Source organism: Geotrypetes seraphini, chromosome 10, assembly GCF_902459505.1.
Source record: "Geotrypetes seraphini chromosome 10, aGeoSer1.1, whole genome shotgun sequence".
Lineage (NCBI taxonomy): Eukaryota > Metazoa > Chordata > Amphibia > Gymnophiona > Dermophiidae > Geotrypetes > Geotrypetes seraphini.
In genome coordinates this window covers 6,837,962-6,861,601 of record NC_047093.1, presented here as the reverse complement: position 1 = coordinate 6,861,601, position 23,640 = coordinate 6,837,962, and the positions used below count along the sequence as shown (strand labels likewise).

The following is a 23,640-nucleotide window of genomic DNA, read 5'->3' as shown; positions in this document are numbered from 1 at the left end:
CAATCACTTGAATTTATTGTGGCTAAAAAAGGAGGAGGGAAGTGAGTATTGGTTCAATAGCATTACTAACAGTTTAACAAACCGGCTGTTTGAGGATGTCTCCTGCTCTGTCCTAATAAGTTTATATATTTTCTTTTCTTATATTTAATTTCTTTGTTCTTGGATCATTATTTGTGGATTAAATAATGAATCCATCTTCAATTTTTTGTTACCTCATCGGTCATTTATATGATTGATTAATGTTTGTTTCTAATCTGTATGCAAATTATATTGATTTGTTATCTTATAAACCAAAAAAAATTTTTTTTTTAAAAAGAATATTGTATGTGCAGAGTGGCAAGACAGCAGGGAGGTGATAAGGTGTACATATTACTCTGCCCATATGAAGTGGATATTTCCTGGGAATTGGAAAAACATGGGAGGGAGAGTAGAGACTAGTGTGTGCTTATTGTGTCCCCATGCAGACAGCCTGAAGCAAGGATCTCAAAGTCCCTCCTTGAGGGCCGCAATCCAGTCGGGTTTTCAGGATTTCCCCAATGAACATGCATTGAAAGCAGTGCATGCACATAGATCTCATGCATATTCATTGAGGAAATCCTGAAAACCCGACTGGATTCCGGCCCTCAAGGAGGAACTTCGAGACCCCTGGCCTGAAGTCACTGCTGCTGTTGCTCTGAGAAGAATACAAACAGTGAAAATATTGTATGTGCAGAGTGAGGCAAATCTAAAATTAAGCAGTGCTAAGGGTGGATGTGAATTGGGTGACCAAGTGATTACAAAAATTAAAAGTCTTGACAAGTACCATAAATCTGTATAGTGAATTGTATGATACATACCCATTAAGAAAAATTTCACAAAAACCAGATGTGGATCCTTTGAAAAGAAAGCACAGTTACTTACCGTAACAGGTGTTATCCAGGGACAGCAGGCAGATATTCTTGACTGATGGGTGACGGCACCGACGGAGCCCCGGTACGGACAATTTTAGAGTGATTGCACTCTAAGAACTTTAGAAAGTTCTAGCTAGGCCGCACCGCGCGTGCGCGAGTGCCTTCCCGCCCGACAGAGGTGCGCGGTCCCCAGTTAGGATAAGCCAGCTAAGAAGCCAACCCGGGGAGGTGGGTGGGATGCAAGAATATCTGCCTGCTGTCCCTGGATAACACCTGTTACGGTAAGTAACTGTGCTTTATCCCAGGACAAGCAGGCAGCATATTCTTGACTGATGGGTGACCTCCAAGCTAACAAAAAGAGGGATGGAGGGAAGGTTGGCCATTAGGAAAACAAATTTTGCAAAACAGATTGGCCGAAGTGTCCATCTCGTCTGGAGAAAGCATCCAGACAATAATGAGATGTAAAAGTATGAACTGAGGACCAAGTAGCAGCCTTGCAGATTTCCTCAATAGGAGTGGAACGGAGGAAAGCTACAGATGCTGCCATCGCTCGGACTCTATGGGCCGTGACAGAACCTTCCAGTGTCAGTCCGGTCTGAGCATAACAGAAGGAAATGCATGCTGCCAGCCAATTAGACAACGTACGTTTAGAAACAGGACGTCCCAAGTTATTCGGATCAAAGGACAGAAAGAGTTGGGGAACTGATCTGTGGGGTTTAGTACGCTCTAGATAGTAAGCTAGAGCCCTCTTACAATCCAAAGTATGTAGAGCCTGTTCCCCAGAATGAGAATGAGGTTTCGGAAAGAAGACAGGCAGAACAATGGATTGGTTGAGATGGAATTCAGAGACAACCTTAGGAAGAAACTTTGGATGTGTACGCAGAACCATCTTGTCATGATGAAAGACCGTAAAAGGTGGATCTGCAACTAGTGCATGTAGCTCACTGACCCTCCTGGCAGAGGTAAGGGCAATAAGGAAAAGTACCTTCCAAGTGAGAAATTTGAAAGGAGAGGTAGCCAAAGGTTCAAAAGGAGGCTTCATTAAGGCGGAAAGAACCACATTGAGATCCCAGATAACAGGAGGGGCTTTAAGAGGTGGTTTCACATTGAAAAGACCCCGCATGAACCTGGATACCAGGGGATGAGCTGAGAGGAGTTTTCCATGGACTGGCTCATGAAAAGCCGCAATAGCACTGAGGTGGACTCTGATTGAAGTGGACTTGAGGCCAGAGTCGGACAAAGAAAGAAGATAATCCAACAAGGTCTCCACTGCAAGAGAAGTGGGATCATGATGATGGAGAAGACACCAGGAAGAAAATTGTGTCCACTTTTGACGATAACATTGCAAAGTGGCCGGTTTCCTGGAGGCATCCAGAATTGAACGAACAGGCTGAGACAAAAGCGTATTATGAGAGGTCAGCCCGAGAGATACCAAGCTGTCAGGTGCAGAGACTGGAGGTTGGGGTGCAGAAGGGTCTCCTGATGCTGTGTAAGCAGAGAAGGATACAGAGGAAGAAGAAAAGGTTCCCTGGAACTGAGTTGAAGTAGAAGGGAGAACCAATGCTGCCTGGGCCACCTCGGAGCAATCAGAATCATGGTGGCTCGTTCCCTCTTGAGCTTGAATAAGGTTCTCAACATGAGAGGCAGAGGAGGAAAAGCATACAGGAACAGATCTGACCAGTCGAGGAGAAACGCATCCACTGCCAGACGGTGAGGAGAGTAGAGTCTGGAGCAGAATAGGGGCAGCTGGTGATTGTGAGGAGCTGCAAAGAGGTCTATCTGAGGAGTGCCCCATTGAGCGAAGATGGATTGTAGAGTGAAAGGATCGATTGTCCACTCCTGAGGCTGGAGAATTCTGCTGAGCTTGTCTGCTAAGGAATTCTTTTCTCCCTGAATGTAAATAGCTTTCAGGAATAGATGGTGACTTATGGCCCAAGTCCAGATCTTTTGGGCTTCCTGGCACAAGAGGCGAGAGCCCGTTCCACCCTGCTTGTTGATGTAGTACATCGCTACTTGATTGTCTGTGCACAGTAGAAGAACTTGAGGGAAGAGAAGATGTTGGAAAGCCTTGAGGGCATAAAACATCGCTCTGAGTTCCAGGAAATTGATGTGATGCTTCTTTTCCTGGGCTGTCCAAAGGCCTTGAGTTTGGAACTCGTTCAAATGAGCTCCCCATGCATAAGGAGAGGCGTCGGTGGTGATGACTAGTTGATGAGGAGGTAGATGGAACAGAAGACCTCTGGATAGATTTGAGGATACCAACCACCATTGTAAAGACTGACGAAGAGATGTCACAGATGTGTCGTGAGCAAGGATCCATCGCTTGGGACCACTGAGTAGCAAGGGTCCATTGAGGAGTGCACAGGCGAAGACGTGCGAGGGGTGTGACATGGACTGTAGATGCCATGTGACCCAAGAGTATCATCATTTGCTTGGCAGAGATGGAACGTTGTGGAAGCACCTGCTGACATAGAGACTGAAGAGTCTGAAGACGGTTGGATGGTAGGAATGCTCTCATGAGGAGTGTGTCCAGTATCGCTCCAATGAATTGAAGTCTCTGAGTGGGGATGAGATGAGACTTGGGTAGATTGATCTCGAACCCCAGTATTTGCAGAAACAGGATGGTTTGGTTGGTGGCCAGGAGTACTGCTTGAGCGGAAGTGGCCTTGATTAACCAGTCGTCCAGGTAAGGAAATACCTGAAGGTGGTGAGAGCGTAGAAATGCAGCCACCACAATGAGACATTTGGTGAACACCCTTGGAGAGGAAGCAAGACCGAAGGGCAGCACCTTGTATTGGTAATGACAATGATTGATCATGAAGCGGAGATACCGTCTGGAGGTTATATTGATCGGTATGTGAGTGTATGCCTCTTTGAGATCGAGGGAGCACAGCCAGTCGTCTTGATTGAGAAGAGGATAAAGAATGGCTAGAGAAAGCATCTTGAATTTTTCCTTTACCGAACATTTGTTGAGATCGCGAAGATCCAGGATTGGTCTGAGATCTCCCGTTTTTTGGGGGACTAGAAAATAACGGGAGTAGAATCCCTGCCCCTGTTGATCTAGAGGAACTTCCTCTATAGCGTTCAGAAGGAGGAAGGATTGAACTTCTTGAATAAGGAGGGCAGATTGAGGACTGTTCAAAGCAGACTCTTTTGGCAGGTTTTGGGGCGGAAGAGTCTGAAAGTTGAGAGAGTAGCCGTGGCGGATGATGTTGAGGACCCATTGGTCCAAAGTAATAACTTCCCACTGGCTGAGGAACAGAGAAAGACGACCTCCTATAGGTTGCGGCAGGAGAGCAGATATAGGAGTACTGGCTATACTTTGGAGAATTAAGTCAAAAGGGCTGTGTCTTCTGCTGTGGAGGTGGCTTCACAGGTTGCTGTTGTTGTTGTTGTCTGGGAGGCTGACGTTGCTGTTGCCGTTGACGCCTGGGTTGCTGAGAAGCTGCTGGTAATGGGCGAGCTGTGAAGCGGCGTAGATAGGCCGATTGCTGCCTGAAAGGTCTTGTTGGAGGAGGCTTTTTCTTATTTTTAAGCAGGGTATCCCAGCGTGTCTCATGGGCAGAGAGCTTTTGAGTGGTCGAGTCCATGGATTCCCCAAAAAGCTCATCCCCTAGGCACGGGGCATTGGCTAACCGATCTTGATGGTTAACATCAAGTTCGGATACCCGAAGCCAGGCCAGGCGACGCATTGCCACAGACATTGCTGTCGCTCTGGAGGTAAGTTCGAAGGTGTCGTAAATGGACCTAACCATGAACTTACGAAGTTGAAACAGGGACGACAAGCAATGGTGAAAAGATTGTTGTTTACGTTGAGGAAGGTACTTCTCAAATGAAGCCATGGTGGTAAAGAGATGTTTAAGATAGAAAGAAAAATGAAAAGCATAATTACCAGCTCTGTTAGCCAACATTGCATTTTGGTAGAGCCTCTTACCAAATTTATCCATGGCTTTACCCTCTCTGCCAGGAGGTACAGAAGCATATACACTAGCTCCTGAGGATTTTTTAAGGGTAGATTCCACAAGTAGAGACTCGTGTGGAAGCTGAGGCTTGTCGAATCCAGGAATGGGAATTACTTTGTATAAAGAATCTAATTTACGTGGAGCACCTGGGATCGTTAAGGGAGTCTCTAGATTCTTGTAGAAAGTCTCCCTCAAGATGTCGTGAAGAGGGAGCTTCAAAAATTCCTTTGGGGGTTGGTCAAAGTCAAGGGCATCTAAAAAGGCTTTAGACTTTTTGGACTCAGCCTCCAAAGGAATAGACAGAGAGTCACACATGTCTTTCAAAAAAGACGAGAAAGATGTAGTGTCATGCCTAGAGGATGGGTCAGGTACAGCAGAATCATCCTCATCTGAGGAACATTCATCCTCAGAGAGAAAGGGTTCCTCTGAATCTCCCCACAGATCAGGATCCCTGACATGGGAAGTACGGTCCCGAGACTCTGGGGTAGATGGTTCTACGTGTCGGGTTTTGCGCACCGACTTACCCGACCTCATCGATATGGAACCAGGAGATGTAATCGGTGGCACCGGTGCCGAAGTCTGTACCGACTGATGTTGAGATCTCGGCTCCGGTGCGAGGACTGGCATCGATACCGATGAGGTCGAGTGAAGCGGTACCGAAACAGTGGATGCAGACAGCACAGGCTGTTCCACTATCGGTACCGGCGGCTCAGTGCGGACCGGCACCGGAAGGTTCGGTGCCAAGATAGCTGGAAGGAGATGTTTTAATTGCTCCTTGAGCTGCACTTGGAGGATGGCCGCAATGCGATCATCCAGGGATGGCACCGGTACCGCCTTTTTCTTTTGCGGTACCTGCGGTGCCGCTCGACGTCCCGGAGATGAGGAGCCCGATGTCGAGGGACTCACCTCAATAGGGGAGGAGCGCTTCCGCTGGCGCCTCACAGTCGGCAGGATTGGGCTCGCTGCACTCGAGACCGGAGGACGCTCTAGCGGGGAAGGCTTCTTAGCCGGCTTACCTGAGTGCTGGGACGCCGGTGCGGTGTCGAAGAGGAAGGTGCCGACTGAACAGGTGCCGAAGCCGGTGTCGATGGAACGGGGTCGGACATCTCGGCACCGAACAGTAATCGCTGTTGTATCTGGCGATTTTTTAGAGTATGTTTTTTTAAGGTAGCACAGCGGGTGCAGGTGGAAGCCTGATGCTCAGGACCCAAACACTGTAGGCACCAGTTGTGTGGGTCCGTGAGAGATATAGGCCGAGCACACCGCTGGCACTTTTTAAACCCTGGCTGAGGGGGCATGAAAGTAAAAACGGCTTCAGCCAAATCGAAGGCCGAGGCCTCGATGGTGGCAGAAGGCCCCGCCGGGGAAAAACCAAAAATGAAGAAAAAAAGTAAAAGTTTTTTTTTTTTTTTTACAAAAATGAATCAAAAGAAAAAAGGCAATAGAGCCACAAAGGTTTACGCGAGCGGGAAGGCAAGTAGAAAAAATTTCAACAGCCGTTGAAAAACGCGTCTTCTTAGCTCCGCGGAAACTAAGAAACTGGGGACCGCGCGCCTCTGTCGGGCGGGAAGGCACTCGCGCATGCGCGGTGCGGCCTACCAGAACTTTCCAAGTTCTTAGAGTGCAATCACTCTAAAATTGTCCATACCGGGGCTCCGTCGGTGCCGTCACCCATCAGTCAAGAATATGCTGCCTGCTTGTCCTGGGATAATAATATTTAAAAGAAAAATAATAATTAAAAAGATTATATATATGACTAAGAGAAGGAAACATCAAGGAATGGTGAATTTCTTATGGAAAAGACACTGCTAAAACCATCCAGAAAAATAAGATTTTTAATTTGTAACACTGATATTTTAACTATGCAGTGCACCATTAAGAATTTTTCCGATATAACCACATATCTTAATGTGTTCCCTATCCATTTGGAGTTCCACCATTTATATTAATACCTCAAAGAAAAATCATCTTATGTGACTAAATCAAAGCGTGTAAAAATGTTTTAATCACCTGCTCTTTCACATATTGGGTGCAAAGTCTCATTTTTATCTCGACATGCTGACAGCCACCATAAGGTACAAACAACTATGATCGTCTGTTGCTTAAGCGCATTGGTCTGACCAGAGATCTGCTACAATTTGAAGTTTAGAGAAATCAGGACAGCTTTAATGATATACCATCTTTTGTTCATTTCAAAATATTCATGCATTCACACAGTCCTTAACCCACACATCACATTCACATCATGCTGCCTATTAACACATTCACTAACATGTTAAGACAGAATAAGTTTGGAATTTATCTGATAGCTCCAAGGTAAGCTACCTAAGCTGTGCTTAAATATTTAGGCAGCAGATACCTAAAGTTAGACTTGCTGTTTTTGGTTTTCTCCTCTGCCATAACCTAGTCCAGGGGTAGGCAATTCCAGTCTTCAAGAGTCAGAGCCAGGTCAGGTTTTCAGGATCTCCACAATAAATATGCATGAGATAGATTTGCATCTCAAGGAGGCAGTGCATGCAAATCCATCTCATACATATTCATTGTGGAGATCCTGAAAACCTGACCTGGCTCCAGCTCTCGAGGACCGGAATTGCCTACCCTTGACCTAGTCTCTTAATCAAGTAGGTGAGAAGAGAATTATGGGAAAGAATCTGGGCAGCAGTTATCAAGAACATTCATCAAATCACATAATATTGCCAGATCTATTATAAAATTATTCCTGCTTCAATTTCAGAAGTGGTTTCTCCAAATGATGAACATGTTCCATTTTTCAATTAATAATTCTGAGAGAAACACATGACCTGGCATTTTTCCAAAAGCACAATGCTAATTAAATGTACTCAGAACTGCCCTGCCCCCCTCCCTTTTTTTTTTTTTTTTCAAACTGCAGAGATTCCTCTCGAGTGAACTTACTTGCTAGTGCTTTTTCATAGTTCTTCCCCATGGCAATGAAATTCCTGAGCGTGGGATTGAATTGCTCCATGATGGTCTGAAACAAAAAAACAAAAAAAATCTAATAGATTGAGAGAACTAAAAGACCGGACAGATACCAAAGCTGAATCCTTAAAATGTCTTTGGCTGCTCCTTTGCTTGTTGGTTTTAATGCTAGTTTGACTGTTAAGGCAACAAGAACAAAGACATTAGTCAGAAACCAATGATTAATGCAGAAGTTGTCTGCCCAAAATGACTCAAAATTAATGAAAAATTTAAGCCCACAACAGAAACCAGTTACAAAAAATACCAGAGACAAAACAAGCACCAAAAGCAGAAAATTGAAAATCATGAGATGCTTCTACTTGAGCACAAAAGATGAACGCACTTTTTTTTGCATAAAAACAAATGAGTACCGTATATACTCTAATATAAACTGGGATTTTGGGGCCAAAAAAAATGGGGGTCCCGGTTTACATTCGAGCCAACGCCCCCTCCCAGAATTTTTCAGGCCACTACCACCTCCAGGCTCTGCCCTCCCCCCCTCCATCCTATCCTCATACCTCTGCCGATCCCTGGTGGAGGTGCAGCGGGCAGAAGGAGAAATTAGGTTCTTACCTGCTAATTTACTTTCTTTTAGCTTCTCCAGACCAGTAGAGGTTAACTTTACGAATGGGTATATATCTAATCATGACCAGCAGGTGGAGACTGAAAACAAAACTTTGGGACAGTATATCCTAGCCCCTCCTCTCTATTTCCCTCAGTCTGCCGAATAGCCAAGCAGAACCAAGAACTGGAAAAAAACAGAGAGAAAAAACAATACTCCGAAAGGAGTAACAAATAACATACCCAAAATGCTGTTGGAAAATGCAGAGGAGAAATTCCCGAAGGAAGAATGTCCCCACAGCTCGCCAGCTAAGCCAGCCGAGCCACAGCCGCTGTTCTTCAATTCTCCCCGGCCCTAGAAAAATACTAGAACCCGCAGCAAAAACCAAAAACTGCCCGCGCAACAGCCCCAACAACAACAACAACAGACAGGGTGGGGACCTCTACTGGTCTGGAGAAGCTAAAAGAAAGTAAATTAGCAGGTAAGAACCTAATTTCTCCTTCTTTAGCACTCTCCAGACCAGTAGAGGTTAACTTTACGAATGGGACGTACCAAAGCAGTCCCTCTCACGGGCGGGACCCCCGAAGGGCCGATACCAGTACACGCTCACCGAACACCGCGTCCCGACGCGCCTGCACATCAACCCGATAATGACGAACAAAGGAATGTAAGGAGGACCAAACCGCAGCCTTACAAATATCCACTGGAGGCACGAGCGACGACTCAGCCCAAGAAGCCGCCTGACCCCGAGTGGAATGAGCCTTGAGAAACTCCGGAATAGGCTGCTGTTTCAGAAGATAAGCGGAAGCAATCGTCTCCTTGATCCAGCGCGCAATAATAGCCTTAGAAGCGCCAGCTCCCCGACGAGGACCCGCCAGGAGGACAAAGAGATGATCGGACTTCCGGAATTCCTGGGTCCGCTGCACATAAGAGCGAAGGACCCGACCGACATCCAACTTGCGCAGCTGCCGTTGCTCAGAAGAGCCCTCCCGACCACCCAAGACCGGGAGAACCACCGATTGATTGACATGAAAAGGAGAAACAACCTTCGGCAGAAAGGAAGGAACAGGCCGCAAGACGACCCGCTCCCTAGAAAACTCCAAGAAGGGAGCCCTACAAGAGAAAGCCTGCAGCTCAGAAACACGCCTAGCAGAAGTAATGGCCACCAAAAAGACCGCCTTCAAAGTAAGGTCCTTCAAAGAACAGACGTCCAAGGGCTCGAAAGGCGGACGCACCAAAACAGAGAGAACCAGATTAAGATCCCAAGAGGGAACCGAGGGCCGTAGGGGAGGCCTAAGCAACTTGGCCACCCGCAAAAACCGAATCACATCAGGAAGAGCCGATAAAACGCTGACCTGACACCAACCCTCGAAAGGCCGACAGGGCCGCAAGATGAACCCGGAGAGAAGACCAAGCCAGGCCTCTATCCAGGCCATCCTGCAAGAACTCTAGAATGTGAGGCAGAGAAGCGCGAAAAGAGGTCACTCCCCGCGCCCGACACCATTCCTCAAAGAGACGCCAAACCCGCACATAAGCCCGAGAGGTAGAAAGCCTCCGGGACCCCAACAGAGTAGAGATCACCTTGTCTGAATATCCCTTCTTGCTAAGGCGACCCCTTTCAAGAGCCACGCCGTAAGACAGAAGGGAGACGGGTCGAACATGGGAATGGGACCCTGCATCAGAAGGTCGTCCGAGAGAGGCAGAGGAAGAGGATCCGCTACCAGGTGCCTCACCAGATCCGCATACCACGGATGGCGAGGCCAATCCGGCGCCACCAGCACCACCAAACCCGGATGGTGAACAATGCGAAGAAGCACTCTGCCCACCAGCGGCCAAGGAGGGAACACATACAACAGCCCCTCCGTTGGCCACTGCTGGACCAGAGCATCCAGACCCTCGGCCAGACCGTCCCTGCGACGACTGAAGAAGCGGGGCACTTTGGCGTTGCCACCCGTGGCCATCAGGTCCATCAGGAGCTGCCCCCAAGCCTGCACTATCAACTGAAACGCCTCGGCGCCGAGACACCACTCTCCTGGATCTAGGAAGTGACGACTGAGGAAGTCTGCCTGAACATTTTCTACTCCGGCTATATGAGAGGCCGAGAGGTCCAGCAGATGGGACTCCGCCCAAACCATGAGCAGAGCCGCCTCCTGCGCCACCTGAGTGCTCTTGGTGCCCCCCTGACGATTGACATAAGCCACCGCCGTGGCATAGTCCGACAGCACTCTGACCGACTTGCCCAGCAACAGGGAGTGGAAAGCCAACAGCGCCAGACGGACCGCTCTGGTCTCCAACACGTTGATCGACCAGGCGGCCTCCTCCGCGGACCAGGTGCCCTGAGCTGAGTGACCCAAACACTGAGCCCCCCAACCCAGGAGACTCGCATCCGTCAGGAGCACCGTCCACTGCGGGAGATCCAGACCCACCCCCTGAACCAGGTGAGGGGTCTGGAGCCACCAACGCAGACTGCAGCGCGCCAAGCCTCGCAGGGGAACCGGAACATCCATCCCGTGCCTCTGGGGAGACCACCTCCGGAGCAGAGCATACTGGAGAGGACGCATGTGGGCCCGCGCCCACCTCACCATGTCCAGGGACGCCGCCATCGACCCCAAGACCTGGAGGAAATCTCGCGCCCAAGGACACCTGGACGCCAAAAGCAGGCGAATCTGAGATTGCAATTTGCTCACCCGGCCCTCTGGGAGGAAGACCCTCCCCAAGGAGGTGTCGAACAGCACCCCTAGGTACTCCAGACGCTGAGCCGGGACCAACCGACTCTTGGAAAGGTTGACCACCCAGCCCAGCGACCGGAGAAACTCCACCACCCGAGCAGTAACCCGGGAGCTTTCCTGCAACGACTTTGCCCGAATTAACCAGTCGTCCAGGTAGGGGTGTACCAGGATGCCCTCCGACCGCAAGGCTGCCGCGACGACCACCATCACCTTGGTGAACGTCCGAGGAGCCGTGGCCAGCCCAAAGGGAAGCGCACAGAATTGATAGTGCCGACCCAAGATCGCAAAGCGCAGGAAACGCTGATGAGAGGCCCGAATGGGAACATGCAAGTAGGCCTCCGTCAGATCGAGAGAAGTGAGAAACTCCCCCGGTTGAACCGCCAGAATGACCGACCGCAGAGTTTCCATACGGAAAGAGGGAATCTTGAGAGCCCTGTTGACCCCTTTCAAATCGAGGATGGGCCAAAAAGTCCCCTCCTTCTTGGGCACCACCAAGTAAATGGAGTACCTGCCCGTGCCCCACTCTGGAGAGGGCACCGGAACAACTGCCCTGAGATCTAGCAAGCGCTGAAGGGTCTGGCGAAAAGCCTGCGTCTTCCCCGGAGTCTGACATGGAGAAGCGAGAAAAAAAATTCGGCAGAGAGCGGGCGAACTCCAGGGCATAACCGTCCCGCACCACCTCCAGGACCCACTGATCGGACGTGATCTCGGCCCATTTGGGGAAAAATTCGCGCAGCCGAGCCCCCACCTGAACCAAAGGGGGCGCCGGCAAGGCGTCATTGTGCAGGACGGGAAGCGGGGGAACCGGCGGAGGGATTCCCTGCCCCCCGACGGGCCCCCCGAAAGGGCTGCATGCGCTGGAAGAACCGACCCCGGGAAAATCCCGGAGACTGGAAAGAAGCAGCCCCACGCCCAGGGCGATACTTGCGAAAATCCCGCAAACGCCCCCGGGCCGCACCCCCCCGAGACGCCGGGCGGGCACGGTCCTCCGGCAGACGGGGAACTTTCGAGTCCGACAGAGTCTGAATCAACTTATCCAAGTCCTCTCCAAACAAAAACGACCCCCGAAAGGGAAATTTAGTAAGCTTAGCTTTGGACGCAGCATCCGCCGCCCAAGCGCGCAGCCACAACACACGCCTTGCAGCCACGCCAAAAGCCATAGACTTAGCTGAGATCCGCACCAAGTCCTATAGAGCATCTGAGAGGAATGAGGCCGCCATCTCAATCTTCGCTACCTCCTGATCCACCAGAGACCAGTCGTCAGACTCTCGATCCAAGACCCGCTCCGCCCACCGAAACACGGCGCGAGCGACCAGTCCCCCACAAATAGCCGCCTGGACCCAAAGGCAGAGACCTGAAAATTTTGCTTAAGGATGCTCTCCAATTTGCGCTCCTCAGAGTCCCGCAAGGCAGAACCGCCCTCAACAGGCACGGTATGCCGCTTGGAAATTGCCGAGACCACCGCATCCACGACTGGCGAAGCTAACGTAGCCCGATCCCCTTCAGGAATGGGATACAGGCGAGCCATGCTGCGCGCCAGCCGAAACGGCGTCTCCGGCGTTTTCCACTGCTCCTGAATAATATCCCGAATATCCTGATGCATAGGAAAAGAGCGGGAAACGGAACGGATCCCCCGTAACAGGGGGTCCCCCACACGCGGAGTCTCCGGCGGCGCGTCCTCAAAACGCAAAACCGAAGAAACCTGCTGAATAAGGTCAGGCAGCTCATCTTTCTGAAAAAGGCGCACCACGGACGCCTCGTCACTGGAGAACGGGAAATCCGACAACCCGCCGCCAGCTTCCGTCCCCTCCAGAGAGTCCTGGAACTCCTCAGAAGGGTCCAGGTCCTCCTCCAGACCGACCCGTTCCTCCGACCACAAATTCTCGTCCCACGACACCCGCGGACGCTTGGACAAGGGAGGCGGCGGAGGGGACGTCACGCCAGACGAGAGAGGCAAAGCCGCAGGGAGCGCGGAGGAAAACCCACCCCCCGAAACCCCCTGGGCGCAACCGGGACCCCCAGCCGCCTGAAAATAGGCTCTGCATAAAGAAAAGAAAAATTCAGGAGAAAAAACCCCCCGAGGGTCCCAAGGGACTCCCTGCCACAGCAGGGGACCCAGCAGAACCTTGCCCCTGCATAGTCAAAACAGGGGGAAGGTCACCTGAGGTGGAAGACAAAATGGAGGGGCCAGACAGAGAAGATGGCGGTTTTCCCGCCAAAAAAGCTCCCTCCATAGCCTGAAGCGGCTGAGAAACCTGAATAGTCTCAGCCGCTAAAGCAGGCAAGCCGGCATCAGCTGTCAAAAAATCAGCTGAGAGGGAATCCTCTAAAACCCGACCGTCGGCGGTTTGGGGAATCCCTCCGTGGGCGGACGGAGAAGACCGGGCTTCCCCACCGTTCCCTGCCGACTCGCGAGGCACCATCGGCGGGGAGCTCTGGGCGCCTGCAGCCGCTGCCGACGGAGCTCCACCACCTCACCGACCCAAACCGCCGAGTTCAGGCCGGCCGCGAGTGCCTCGCGGCTGGACTCAAATGTGTCCTACTCCCCCGGAGAAGGGCACAATTGCTCCATACGCGACCTAGCTATAAAAAAAGTGCCGGTTACATGAAAAAAAACAGTAAAATACAGTTTTCTTAAAGGGAAATAACCCTTCAGACCAGCACTACCTCAGGATTTTTTTTTTTTTTTACAGAACAGACTCCACAGGCTCTCGAAGCAATATGCCTTGCTTGACTTAGGGGGCAAGGCTTACTGCTGAGGCTCCTCTAAAAAAATGTGGGGAGGTGGAGGAAGTGGGGGGAGGGACCCCGCTCGTGACCCGCCGGGTTTGACACCCCCGAGGTCGGACGAACCCCCAAACAGGGCCCGACCAAGCTCCGTCCGGCCAAAAACAGGGACAATAAACCCCTAAACAAATTCCAACAGCCCTACCAAGGGAGATGGGCACAGATCACTCACACCTGCTGGAGACTGAAAGAAGACTGAGGGAAATAGAGAGGAGGGGCTAGGATATACTGTCCCAAAGTTTTGTTTTCAGTCTCCACCTGCTGGTCATGATTAGATATATACCCATTCGTAAAGTTAACCTCTACTGGTCTGGAGAGTGCTAAAGAAGCAAGCTTTCTGAACTCTTGCCCCACTACCGCAAAGAGTTTCTTCAGCCGTTGAGAGGCATGAACAGGAGCGCGATTTGGCGCTGCTGCTTGGTGCCGAGCAGCTTCCTTACTGGCTCCCGCAAATTCTCGTGAAAATTCACAGGAGCCAGTAAGGAAGCCGCTCAGCACTGAACAGAAGCACCAAATTGAACTCGTGCCACTCTGCCAAAGAAACTCAATCTGCGCAGCCAGTTAGCAGTGGGGCAGGAGTTCGGAAAGCTTGCTCCTGCCCGCTGCACCTCCACCAGGGATTGGCAGAGGTATGATGACAGGGGAGGGAGGGAAGGGTGCAGAGTCCGACAGGGGAGGGAAGGAAGGGTGCAGAGTCGGACAGGGGAGAGCATTTGAATATTAAGCCGCCTGACATATTCGAGTCAACCATTTTCCCTCCTTTGGGGGGGAAGGGGGGGTAACTTATATTCAGATCGACTTATATTCGAGTATATATGGTAACTGAAGTGTGGGAGATATCTTAGCATTGCCTTATTCTTCCTGTTTGCAGTGTGTGGCTGGAAATAAATGAGAAATTGAAATGCTCTGTTCCATGTCTTGCATAGAGGCTGATGATTTTCAGTACTCAAGGATTTGGGTTTTCAAAATGTCTAAGAAAACCACCTAAGCTCCATTTTTATACAATATTCATGCTGTACTCCTGGAAGGTATCCAATACACCATAAAGGTACAGCCTCCTGCCTACATTGGGCAAGTTGCCATCAACTAGGAAGGGCAAAACAGCAAAAAACTTTTCCTGACACACACTGAAGTATCACTTCACTGCCACACTTTCAAACCAGAAATTTAATGTAGTCTATTTGGAGATAACGTCATGAGTTGGGGATGGGGGTCTGTGGCTGGACTGGGATTTTCATGGGCTTACATTCTGTTTGTGTAACTTTACTATGTAGTTGAAACTTGTGTAAGGATGGGCTAAATACTGAAATAAAATTATTCACTATATATGAACACCAAGAGTAAAAGGCAACAGTCTGTTCTCTGAAGGCTACAAGCCAAAACCAATGATAGAGGAAAGTCCAATAAAGCAATAAGAAAATTACAACATGAAAGCCAAATTCAGGAAGCCCTTTAAAGAAAAATCACAAATTTAATTGCAAAATCATGTTATTTTTCTCTGCTTATAAACCAAGCTTGTCTGCTGCTAGTTGCAGCACTAAGAAATTAGGCTACTAAATAACAGAGACTGAATGAGCAACATTAAAAGCAAGGCCACATCCCGAGTCCCAAGTGGTACTCATTCGGGGAAGGCACTTATATTAAAATAAAATCTCAGTTCTTACATCTAATCCTATCCCTGAACCATGGAAACAGATCAAGAATGACTGCCAGTGCTTCAAATTCCCTCCTCCTCAAATCTACCACGTGCCAGTCAAAAAGCTAATTAAAGAGAGAATGGGTGTGGCATGGGAAGGGTAAAATTTAATGCGTTACCGATACACTCCTTGTAGAAACATAATGCTGCTACAATCAACCTGCACTTAGGAACTGCAAACACCTCCATCCCAGAGCTTTTTATTGAATAAAAGATTTTAAATAAAGTAGAACTCTTAGATTTTGCAAAGCATAATACAAATAGGCTGCTGTACGACAACAGAAAGATCTGAAAACTAAGTTACTAACTCCTCAAGAACTGAGTCACCACTGCTAAATAATCTGCTAGGAACAGAAGATCTCCTGGATTATTTGGGGGTCAGAAGCACCTCAGGATACCTGGGCAAATGCTTTATTCTGCCAAAATGGTCTGGAAGTGCCAAATTAAAGCAGTGGGAACGGACTAGGAGCAATCCACAAGAACTAGTGGTATGAGTCAAAGCCTAGTTTATTTGAATCCAGGATGTACAGTAGTAACATGGACCCAACACAGTACTGTGTTTTGGTGAACCTAAGCACTTGTGTCAGGGGTCACCAATCCAACAGCGTACAAGGTTCATGCATCCAAACTGTAAAAAAACAGAAAAGTTGTCTGGACGCACAAACAGGACAGGAGTTCGGAAAGCTTTTTAAAGACGAGACTAGGGGGGGGAAGAGCAGGAGCGCGGAGTGAGAGCTGTGAGAGCCGTATCGGGCACAGTACAGAAGACGATCTCACTGGGTGTGGGAAGCAATGGAGATAAAGCCACACCCGCCGCAGGCGCTTATGTTCGCTTGGGATGTCCTTAGCTTGAAGTACTTGAGAAACACTGCTGTAGGCAATCAGATGAATCTCCTCTCCTGGCACTCCCTACTGGCGTCTCAGGGCCCGTCTGGAAGGCCTCTGCACATGCGCAAATGTCACATATGAGTGTGATGTCATCAAAGCAACATCCACATACCTCCAGGTGCCTCAAGCCATGGCCACTACCTGCGGCCCTCACTACATTTTCTGACTTCGTTTCGGCCCCGGATCATTTTTGAGTTCTGCAGGCCTGTACTAGCATGTCCAAGAACTCAACCTTGAAAACCATCTCAGAAAACGCTAACTCTGTATTGTAACTTTTACAGAAACTCATGTATCATCACTACAGAAGGTCATGTATCAGCTTTACAGTAGCTCATGTATTGTAACACCATTACAGAGGCTCATGTAAACCGCTGACTCCCCAGGCATTAGTTGCGATATAGAAGCTTCCAATACTTGGGTCTTTTCCTTTGCACCACTTAGATAACAAGAACTACAAATATACCTCTCACCATGAAAACTGTCTTATTTAATTTATCAGTATGTGACTTGGAAGACAAAACCACAGCAGTACTCCTGCACAAAAGAAATAACCTGCGACCCCAGAATGAATAGGTGGTATTGCATGTATAGGTTAACAGCTATTAGAAACAAATTTGGCTTATTGATAGAAGATGTTCTTTTCAGTCCTATGTGGAGCGCAGGTGTTTGAAGGGATGGGAAAGACTACTGTTGGGGATATGAATTCAAGAAGGCACGGGATAGGCATGCGAGATCTCAGAGAGGAAGAGATAATGGTTACTGTAGATGGGCAGGCAGACTAGATGGGCCATTTGGCCTTTATCTTCCATCATGTTTCTATATGTACCACTTTTTCTACTATTCAATGTGAAATATAGTAGGTGCATAAAAATGTTTTTGTATGGTTCTCATTAAAAAAAATAAGAAAAAAAAAAAAAAAGAAAAGACCCCCCCCCCTCAACAACACTCGTGTTGATGGGCTCATGACACAAAATGAGAATTTTTCTCCCATTTGGGGGTTGCTACTGAATTTGGAAACCACTGTCATAGAACAAATAAGCGCTAGTTATATATACAGGTTTATCTCACATACATGCAGGACACCGAGGGATATCTGCTCATCTGCAAATAGTTATAACTGGGCTTCTAAAAAAGGCCAAAGCAGGCCTACAAATAGTTTAGCAATCACACTGCCTGTTGGGACTTAACTTCAAAATGTATGAAGTTAAACAGAGATAAAGGTCTTTCAGGGACAGACATTTCATCAAGACATATGACCATCAACAAACCATAATGATCTTAGTGATCACATGACACATCTAGGACTCAAGAACCCCTACTGAATTAGAGATTATCTAAAGGCAAAGAACAGGCCTTATTCAGTGGACTGGAGGCACGGCCTACTGGTTAGAGCAGTTGCCTCAGCACCCTTAGGTTGAGTTTGATTTACAGAAAAAGCAGTTACCGTAACAGGTGTTATCCTGGGACAGCAGGCAGATATTCTCACAAATGGGTAACGTCATCCAAGGAGCCCCAGTACAGACAGTGAAAAGTGTAGTTATCACTAAGCTTTAGCAAGCTTTTTAGACTGCCCGTACCGCAAAAGCACGAGTGCCTTCCCACCCAACGCATACTTGTAAAGTCTTCAGTTTGATGCCCAATCAAAGAAGCCAACTAGGGAAGGTGGGCAGGTTGTGAGAATATCTGCCTGCTGTCCAATGATAACACCTGTTATGGTAAATACTGCTTTATCCTTAGACAAGCAGGCAGTATATTCTCACAAATGGGACTCCCTAGCTCGAATAAAAAGGGCAGCATATTCTCACAAATGGGACTCCCTAACTCGAATAAAAAGGGCAGCATATTCTCACAAATGGGACTCCCTAGCTCGAATAAAAAGGGCAGCATATTCTCACAAATGGGACTCCCTAACTCGAATAAAAGGGGCAGCATATTCTCACAAATGGGACTCCCTAACTCGAATAAAAAGGGCAGCATATTCTCACAAATGGGACTCCCTAACTCGAATAAAAAGGGCAGCATATTCTCACAAATGGGACTCCCTAACTCGAATAAAAAGGGCAGCATATTCTCACAAATGGGACTCCCTAACTCAAATAAAAAGACAAGCAGGCAGCATATTCTCACAAATGGGACTCCCTAGCTTGAATAATAATAAAAAGGGATGGAGGGAGAGTTGGGTTCCAAAAACTCAGAAAAACTTGTTGCCTCATAAACTTAGACCTAATGTCTGATGCGAGATCACAAAGGGAAGGAAACTAATGTTCCACTAGAGGTAAACAGAAAAATCCAATAAAACCTATGTGCATGGAGGTTGAAAGATTATTAATAAATACCTCCTAGAGTCAGTTGAATCGAAATAAATGCGATGGATACGCCCAAAAGATTCAATAATCAAATAAGAGCTACTGGCTAATGCACCTATATGAAGCAGACGACCCAACAAACAGTTGAAATCAGTCCTATCCTTGAGTAGATACAAATGAAAAGAGAAAGGAATTTCATAATCAAATAAAAGCAAGATTTTCTTGAAAAGAATCAGAGAAGCCGATGCTATGGAACATAAAATCAGAACAGTGGCTTACTGAGAAGAAAAACAACCTCCTGATAAAAATATTTGTAATATTATTCTGTAAGATCTCACGAAGGCTGAAAAAGTAATATAATAAGCCTTAAAATAAGAAAATTAAAAACAGCAACAGGAAGCATATTTATCAAAACAATATGCCAGTAAGATGAAACCCTTCAAAGATTTAATAAAGAAAGTGAGAATGGACTTGTGTAATATCCCTGTAAAAAACAAAAGTTGGTTAAATGGTTTTGAGTGTTTGTTTGTTTTTAAGTCTCCTCAAGAGGAGTTTAGTAAGGACAGAACACCATGAGAAAAGGGGGCCTGAGCTCATGAAAGCGTATGCATAGAAGGAACTTTTAAAACTACTGACCCCTGAGGTAATGGCTCATCAGAAACTAGGGAATCAAAATATATAAAATGTTACACAAGTAAAAGAAAGAATGGAGAACGAGCTATGACAGATATGATTTCTAATAAGTGCCACATGAAACACAAGTATCTACGAAGGTGACAGGAAAATCACAGTAATAAACTCGTGTTATTGAGCTCCTGTACTCTCTTACTTTAATATCGAAGAGGAAACATGAGTAACCTGAGCTTAGCCATGTGGTACCCTCAAAAAAAAATCAAATAATTTATTCTTGAGCCAGTGGCATCAAGGAGATACCATAGAGGTGAGTGTGACATAAGTAACCAAAGAGGCAATATGCCTGCAGAGTTCTTAGAAAAAAGGTCACCAACAGCAGAATGGTAAGCTCAATGTATTCTCGTGAGGGAAAAAACCTCAATATTCTCCTTTTTTTTTTTTTTTTAATACGAACCACAATGTTGCAGAGTACACAATGGAGAAAAACAAATGAGAAATAAAATTGCTGGTCTGAAGCTAATACTAGAGGACCAGCAAGAACCAACAGAGACTCAGAATAAAAACCTGTGTGTGGATTTTGAGAATTACAATCCAGAGAAAATGTGCGAGAACAATTTGCACACTCAAACTCATTGAAGGAAATACGAGTAGGAAGAAAAGCACATCACAACCTTTCCTACAGAAATATAGAAGCATAAATGGCAGAAAAAGTCAACAGACCAACCACTCTGCCCCTCCGCAGTACTCCTGATGCCCTCTGCAGCTCTTTGTGACTGGGCAAGTCACAGAATCCTCCAGGCATAAAAATAGATTGTAAGCCCAATAGGGACAGAGAAAATACCCGCACATAAGCATGCAAACCCTTTTACATGTACTATCACCTATAAACAGGAACCAACCTAATCAAGAGTTTTTTCTTTGGTTTGGAACTCTGTGCATTCTAGCTATCTTATTTGCATTTGAAGAGAAATTCACAACCCACATCCTTCAGCACAGAATGAAATGACAAAGCAGCCATTATGAACTCTGAAGTGGCCATAGGCAAAAGGTAAGCGACACCACAGAGGAATAAGCAAGGACTGCCAAAGTGAACTATGGCAGCTATGGAAGAACTATAATACAGCAAACAAAAGCTATTAGAGACCAAAATGTGAGAAGCAGTAGCTGTAACTACTATTGAAAGATTTGAGGCCTTGATACACTAAATGCTCCGATCATCTACCGATAGTCGTTAAACCAATTTGCAGACTTCATATACAAAACAGCTCACCATGTGGTTTTCCATGCATTTGTACATTCTCCGACTGCCATTACTTTTAAAATTAGGTCCTTAATATTAAAATGAAATGCCCCATAAAACAAAAAAGTTGAATCCCCCCAAAACAAAAATAGAGGCTGTAGGATGTCCATGCCCCCTTGCCGCAAACCACCTCCTCCTTCCACACCCCTGAACATCAAAAGAAAAAAACATGCAGGAGGGATGCCCACACCCTCCTGCCACCTACCCCCCCCAAACCAACCCTCTCCATGCCAGGAACCCCTCCCTTCCCCACTCTCCTTACTTTTGAAAGTCAGCATGAGGGATACCCACTCCCTCATGCCTCTGCCCACCCCCACACCCGTTATGTGAAGACAGCCGGAGGGATAAAAAAAATTCCTTACCTGCCCACAGGCCTGCCCCTTCCCAGTGCATCTGTAAGCCCAGAAAAAAATATTAAGAAGCCAGCACTGCAGCCCAAGCCAACAAAAGGATCAGAAAGACAATGTGGACTCCACAAACATGGTGCTAAAAGCTCAGGCGTACTCCCACCAAAAACAGCACCAACACTGAAGAGGCCATCATTAGAGAGACAGACCCAAGAGACATATGAGGGCAGGAAGTCACTGAGGGAGAAAAATGTATATGAAAAAACGCACACCAGCATGCTAGTAAATAGAAACAGAACTCGCATATCCAGTAGAATAGCAGGAGATTTCTTAGCTGTACTGTGACTCGCCAATCCTTTGATTTTTATTTTACTTTTTTTTTTTTTTTAACAAGTGAGGAGGGAGAAATGAGTGCATGGTACATACAGAGGGAGGTACTGGGGATAGGTAGGGAACTGGCACCACCTGCTATAGCCAGGAGGTAGGCACCCAGGAAGCCTAATCCCCAAGTTTCACTGGAGTAGCCAAGCTAAAACAGGAGCCTGTTGGGCACACTGAACAGAGATGAAACCAGGAGCAGGAGACCATACATCTGACTGCGGAGATAGAGCATACTAAAGTACCTGTGATCAAACCCATCGTATGCAAGTCAGAGCTCAACTTCTGTGCTATTTCCGCCTGCTGGTAGATGGACACAACCCACTGAGGAACATAAGAATTGCCACTGCTAGGCCAGACCAGTGGTCCATTGTACTCAGCAGTCCGCTCATGCAGCGGCCCTTAGGTCAAAGACCAGTGCCCTTACTGAGATTAGCCTTACCTGTGTTATGTTCTGGTTCAGCAGGAACTTGTCCAACTTTGTCTTGAATCCCTGGAGGGATTTTTCCCCTACAACAGCCTCCGGAAGAGCATTCCAGTTTTTTACCAGTCTCTGGGTGAAGAACTTCCTTACATTTGTACAGAATCTATCCCCTTTTAACTTTAGAGAGTGCCCTCTCGTTCTCTCTACCTTGGAGAGGGTGAACCTGTCTTTATCTACCAAGTCTATTCCCTTCATTATCTTGAATGTTTTGATCATGTCCCCTCTCAGTCTCCTCTTTTCAAGGGAGAAGAGGCCCAGTTTCTCTAATCTCTCAAGCCCCTTAACCAGTTTAGTCGCTCTTCTCTGGACCCTTTCGAATAGTACTGTGTCCTTCTTCATGTACGGCGACCAGTGCTGAACACAGAATTCCAGGTGAGGGCGTACCATGGCCAGGTACAGCGGCATAATAACCTTTTCCGATCTATTTGTGCTCCCCTTCTTAATCATTCCCAGCATTCTGTTCGCCCTTTTCGCCACACATTGCACGGATGGCTTCATTGACTTGTCGACCAGTACTCCCAAGTCTCTTTCCTGGGGGGTCTTTCCAAGTACTGCACCGGACATCCTGTATTTGTGTATAAGATTTTTGTTACCAACATGCATCACCTTACACTTATCCACGTTAAACCTCATTTGCCATGTCGTGGACCATTTCTGGATGCATCAGCTGCTAATGAAAAGGAACTTTTTACAGTAACTCAAGCAACTGGAAACTGCAATTATATAGTATCCACCAATCCCCATGGATGATGGATTGCCGAGAGTCTACTGTACTGGTTTTGTAATCCAGCTAGAATATCGATGGCAGGGATATAAAGCACAGTTACTTACCGTAACAGGTGTTATCCAGGGACAGCAGGCAGATATTCTTAACACATGGGTGACGTCACCGACGGAGCCCTCGGTACGGACCTTTTTAACTAGAAGTTTCTAGTTGGCCGCACCGCGCGTGCGCGAGTGCCTTCCCGCCCGACGGAGGAGTGCGTGGTCCCCAGTTAGTATAAGCCAGCTAAGAAGCCAACCCGGGGAGGTGGGTGGGACGTAAGAATATCTGCCTGCTGTCCCTGGATAACACCTGTTACGGTAAGTAACTGTGCTTTATCCCAGGACAAGCAGGCAGCATATTCTTAACACATGGGTGACCTCGAAGCTAACAAAGAGGGAGGTGGGATGGTTGGCCATTAGGAAAATAAATTTTGTAACACAGATTGGCCGAAGTGTCCATCCCGTCTGGAGAACGCATCCAGACAGTAGTGAGTAGTGAACGTGTGAACTGAGGACCAAGTGGCCGCCTTGCAGATTTCCTCGATGGGCGTGGAGCGGAGGAAAGCTACAGAAGCAGCCATAGCTCGGACTCTGTGGGCCGTGACAGTTCCTTCCAGTGAGAGACCGGCCCGAGCGTAGCAGAAAGCAATACAGGCAGCAAGCCAATTTGAAAGTGTCCGTTTGGAGACAGGACGACCCAAACGGTTGGGGTCGAAAGACAAAAAGAGCTGAGGGGCTGTTCGGTGAGCTCTGGTACGATCAAGATAGTAAGCAAGGGCACGCTTACAATCCAGCGTGTGCAACGCCTGTTCCCCAGGATGCGAGTGAGGCTTAGGGAAGAAGACGGGCAGCACAATGGACTGGTTGAGGTGAAAAGCTGAGACCACCTTGGGAAGGAATTTAGGGTGGGTACGTAGAACAACCTTGTCATGGTGAA

At 47.7% G+C, this 23,640-nt stretch overlaps 1 protein-coding gene across 3 annotated transcripts in view; it reads right to left on the bottom strand.

The window, feature by feature from the left end:
• The window catches only part of BAIAP2 (BAR/IMD domain containing adaptor protein 2), a 174,729-nt gene that overhangs the window by 130,474 nt on the left and 20,615 nt on the right, over positions 1-23,640 (bottom strand). For all 3 annotated transcript variants that reach the window (XM_033961495.1, XM_033961497.1, XM_033961496.1), the window contains exon 2: positions 7,766-7,841. In XM_033961495.1, the coding sequence (XP_033817386.1) occupies positions 7,766-7,841 (76 nt within the window). The remainder of the gene's footprint in view (positions 1-7,765; positions 7,842-23,640) is intronic.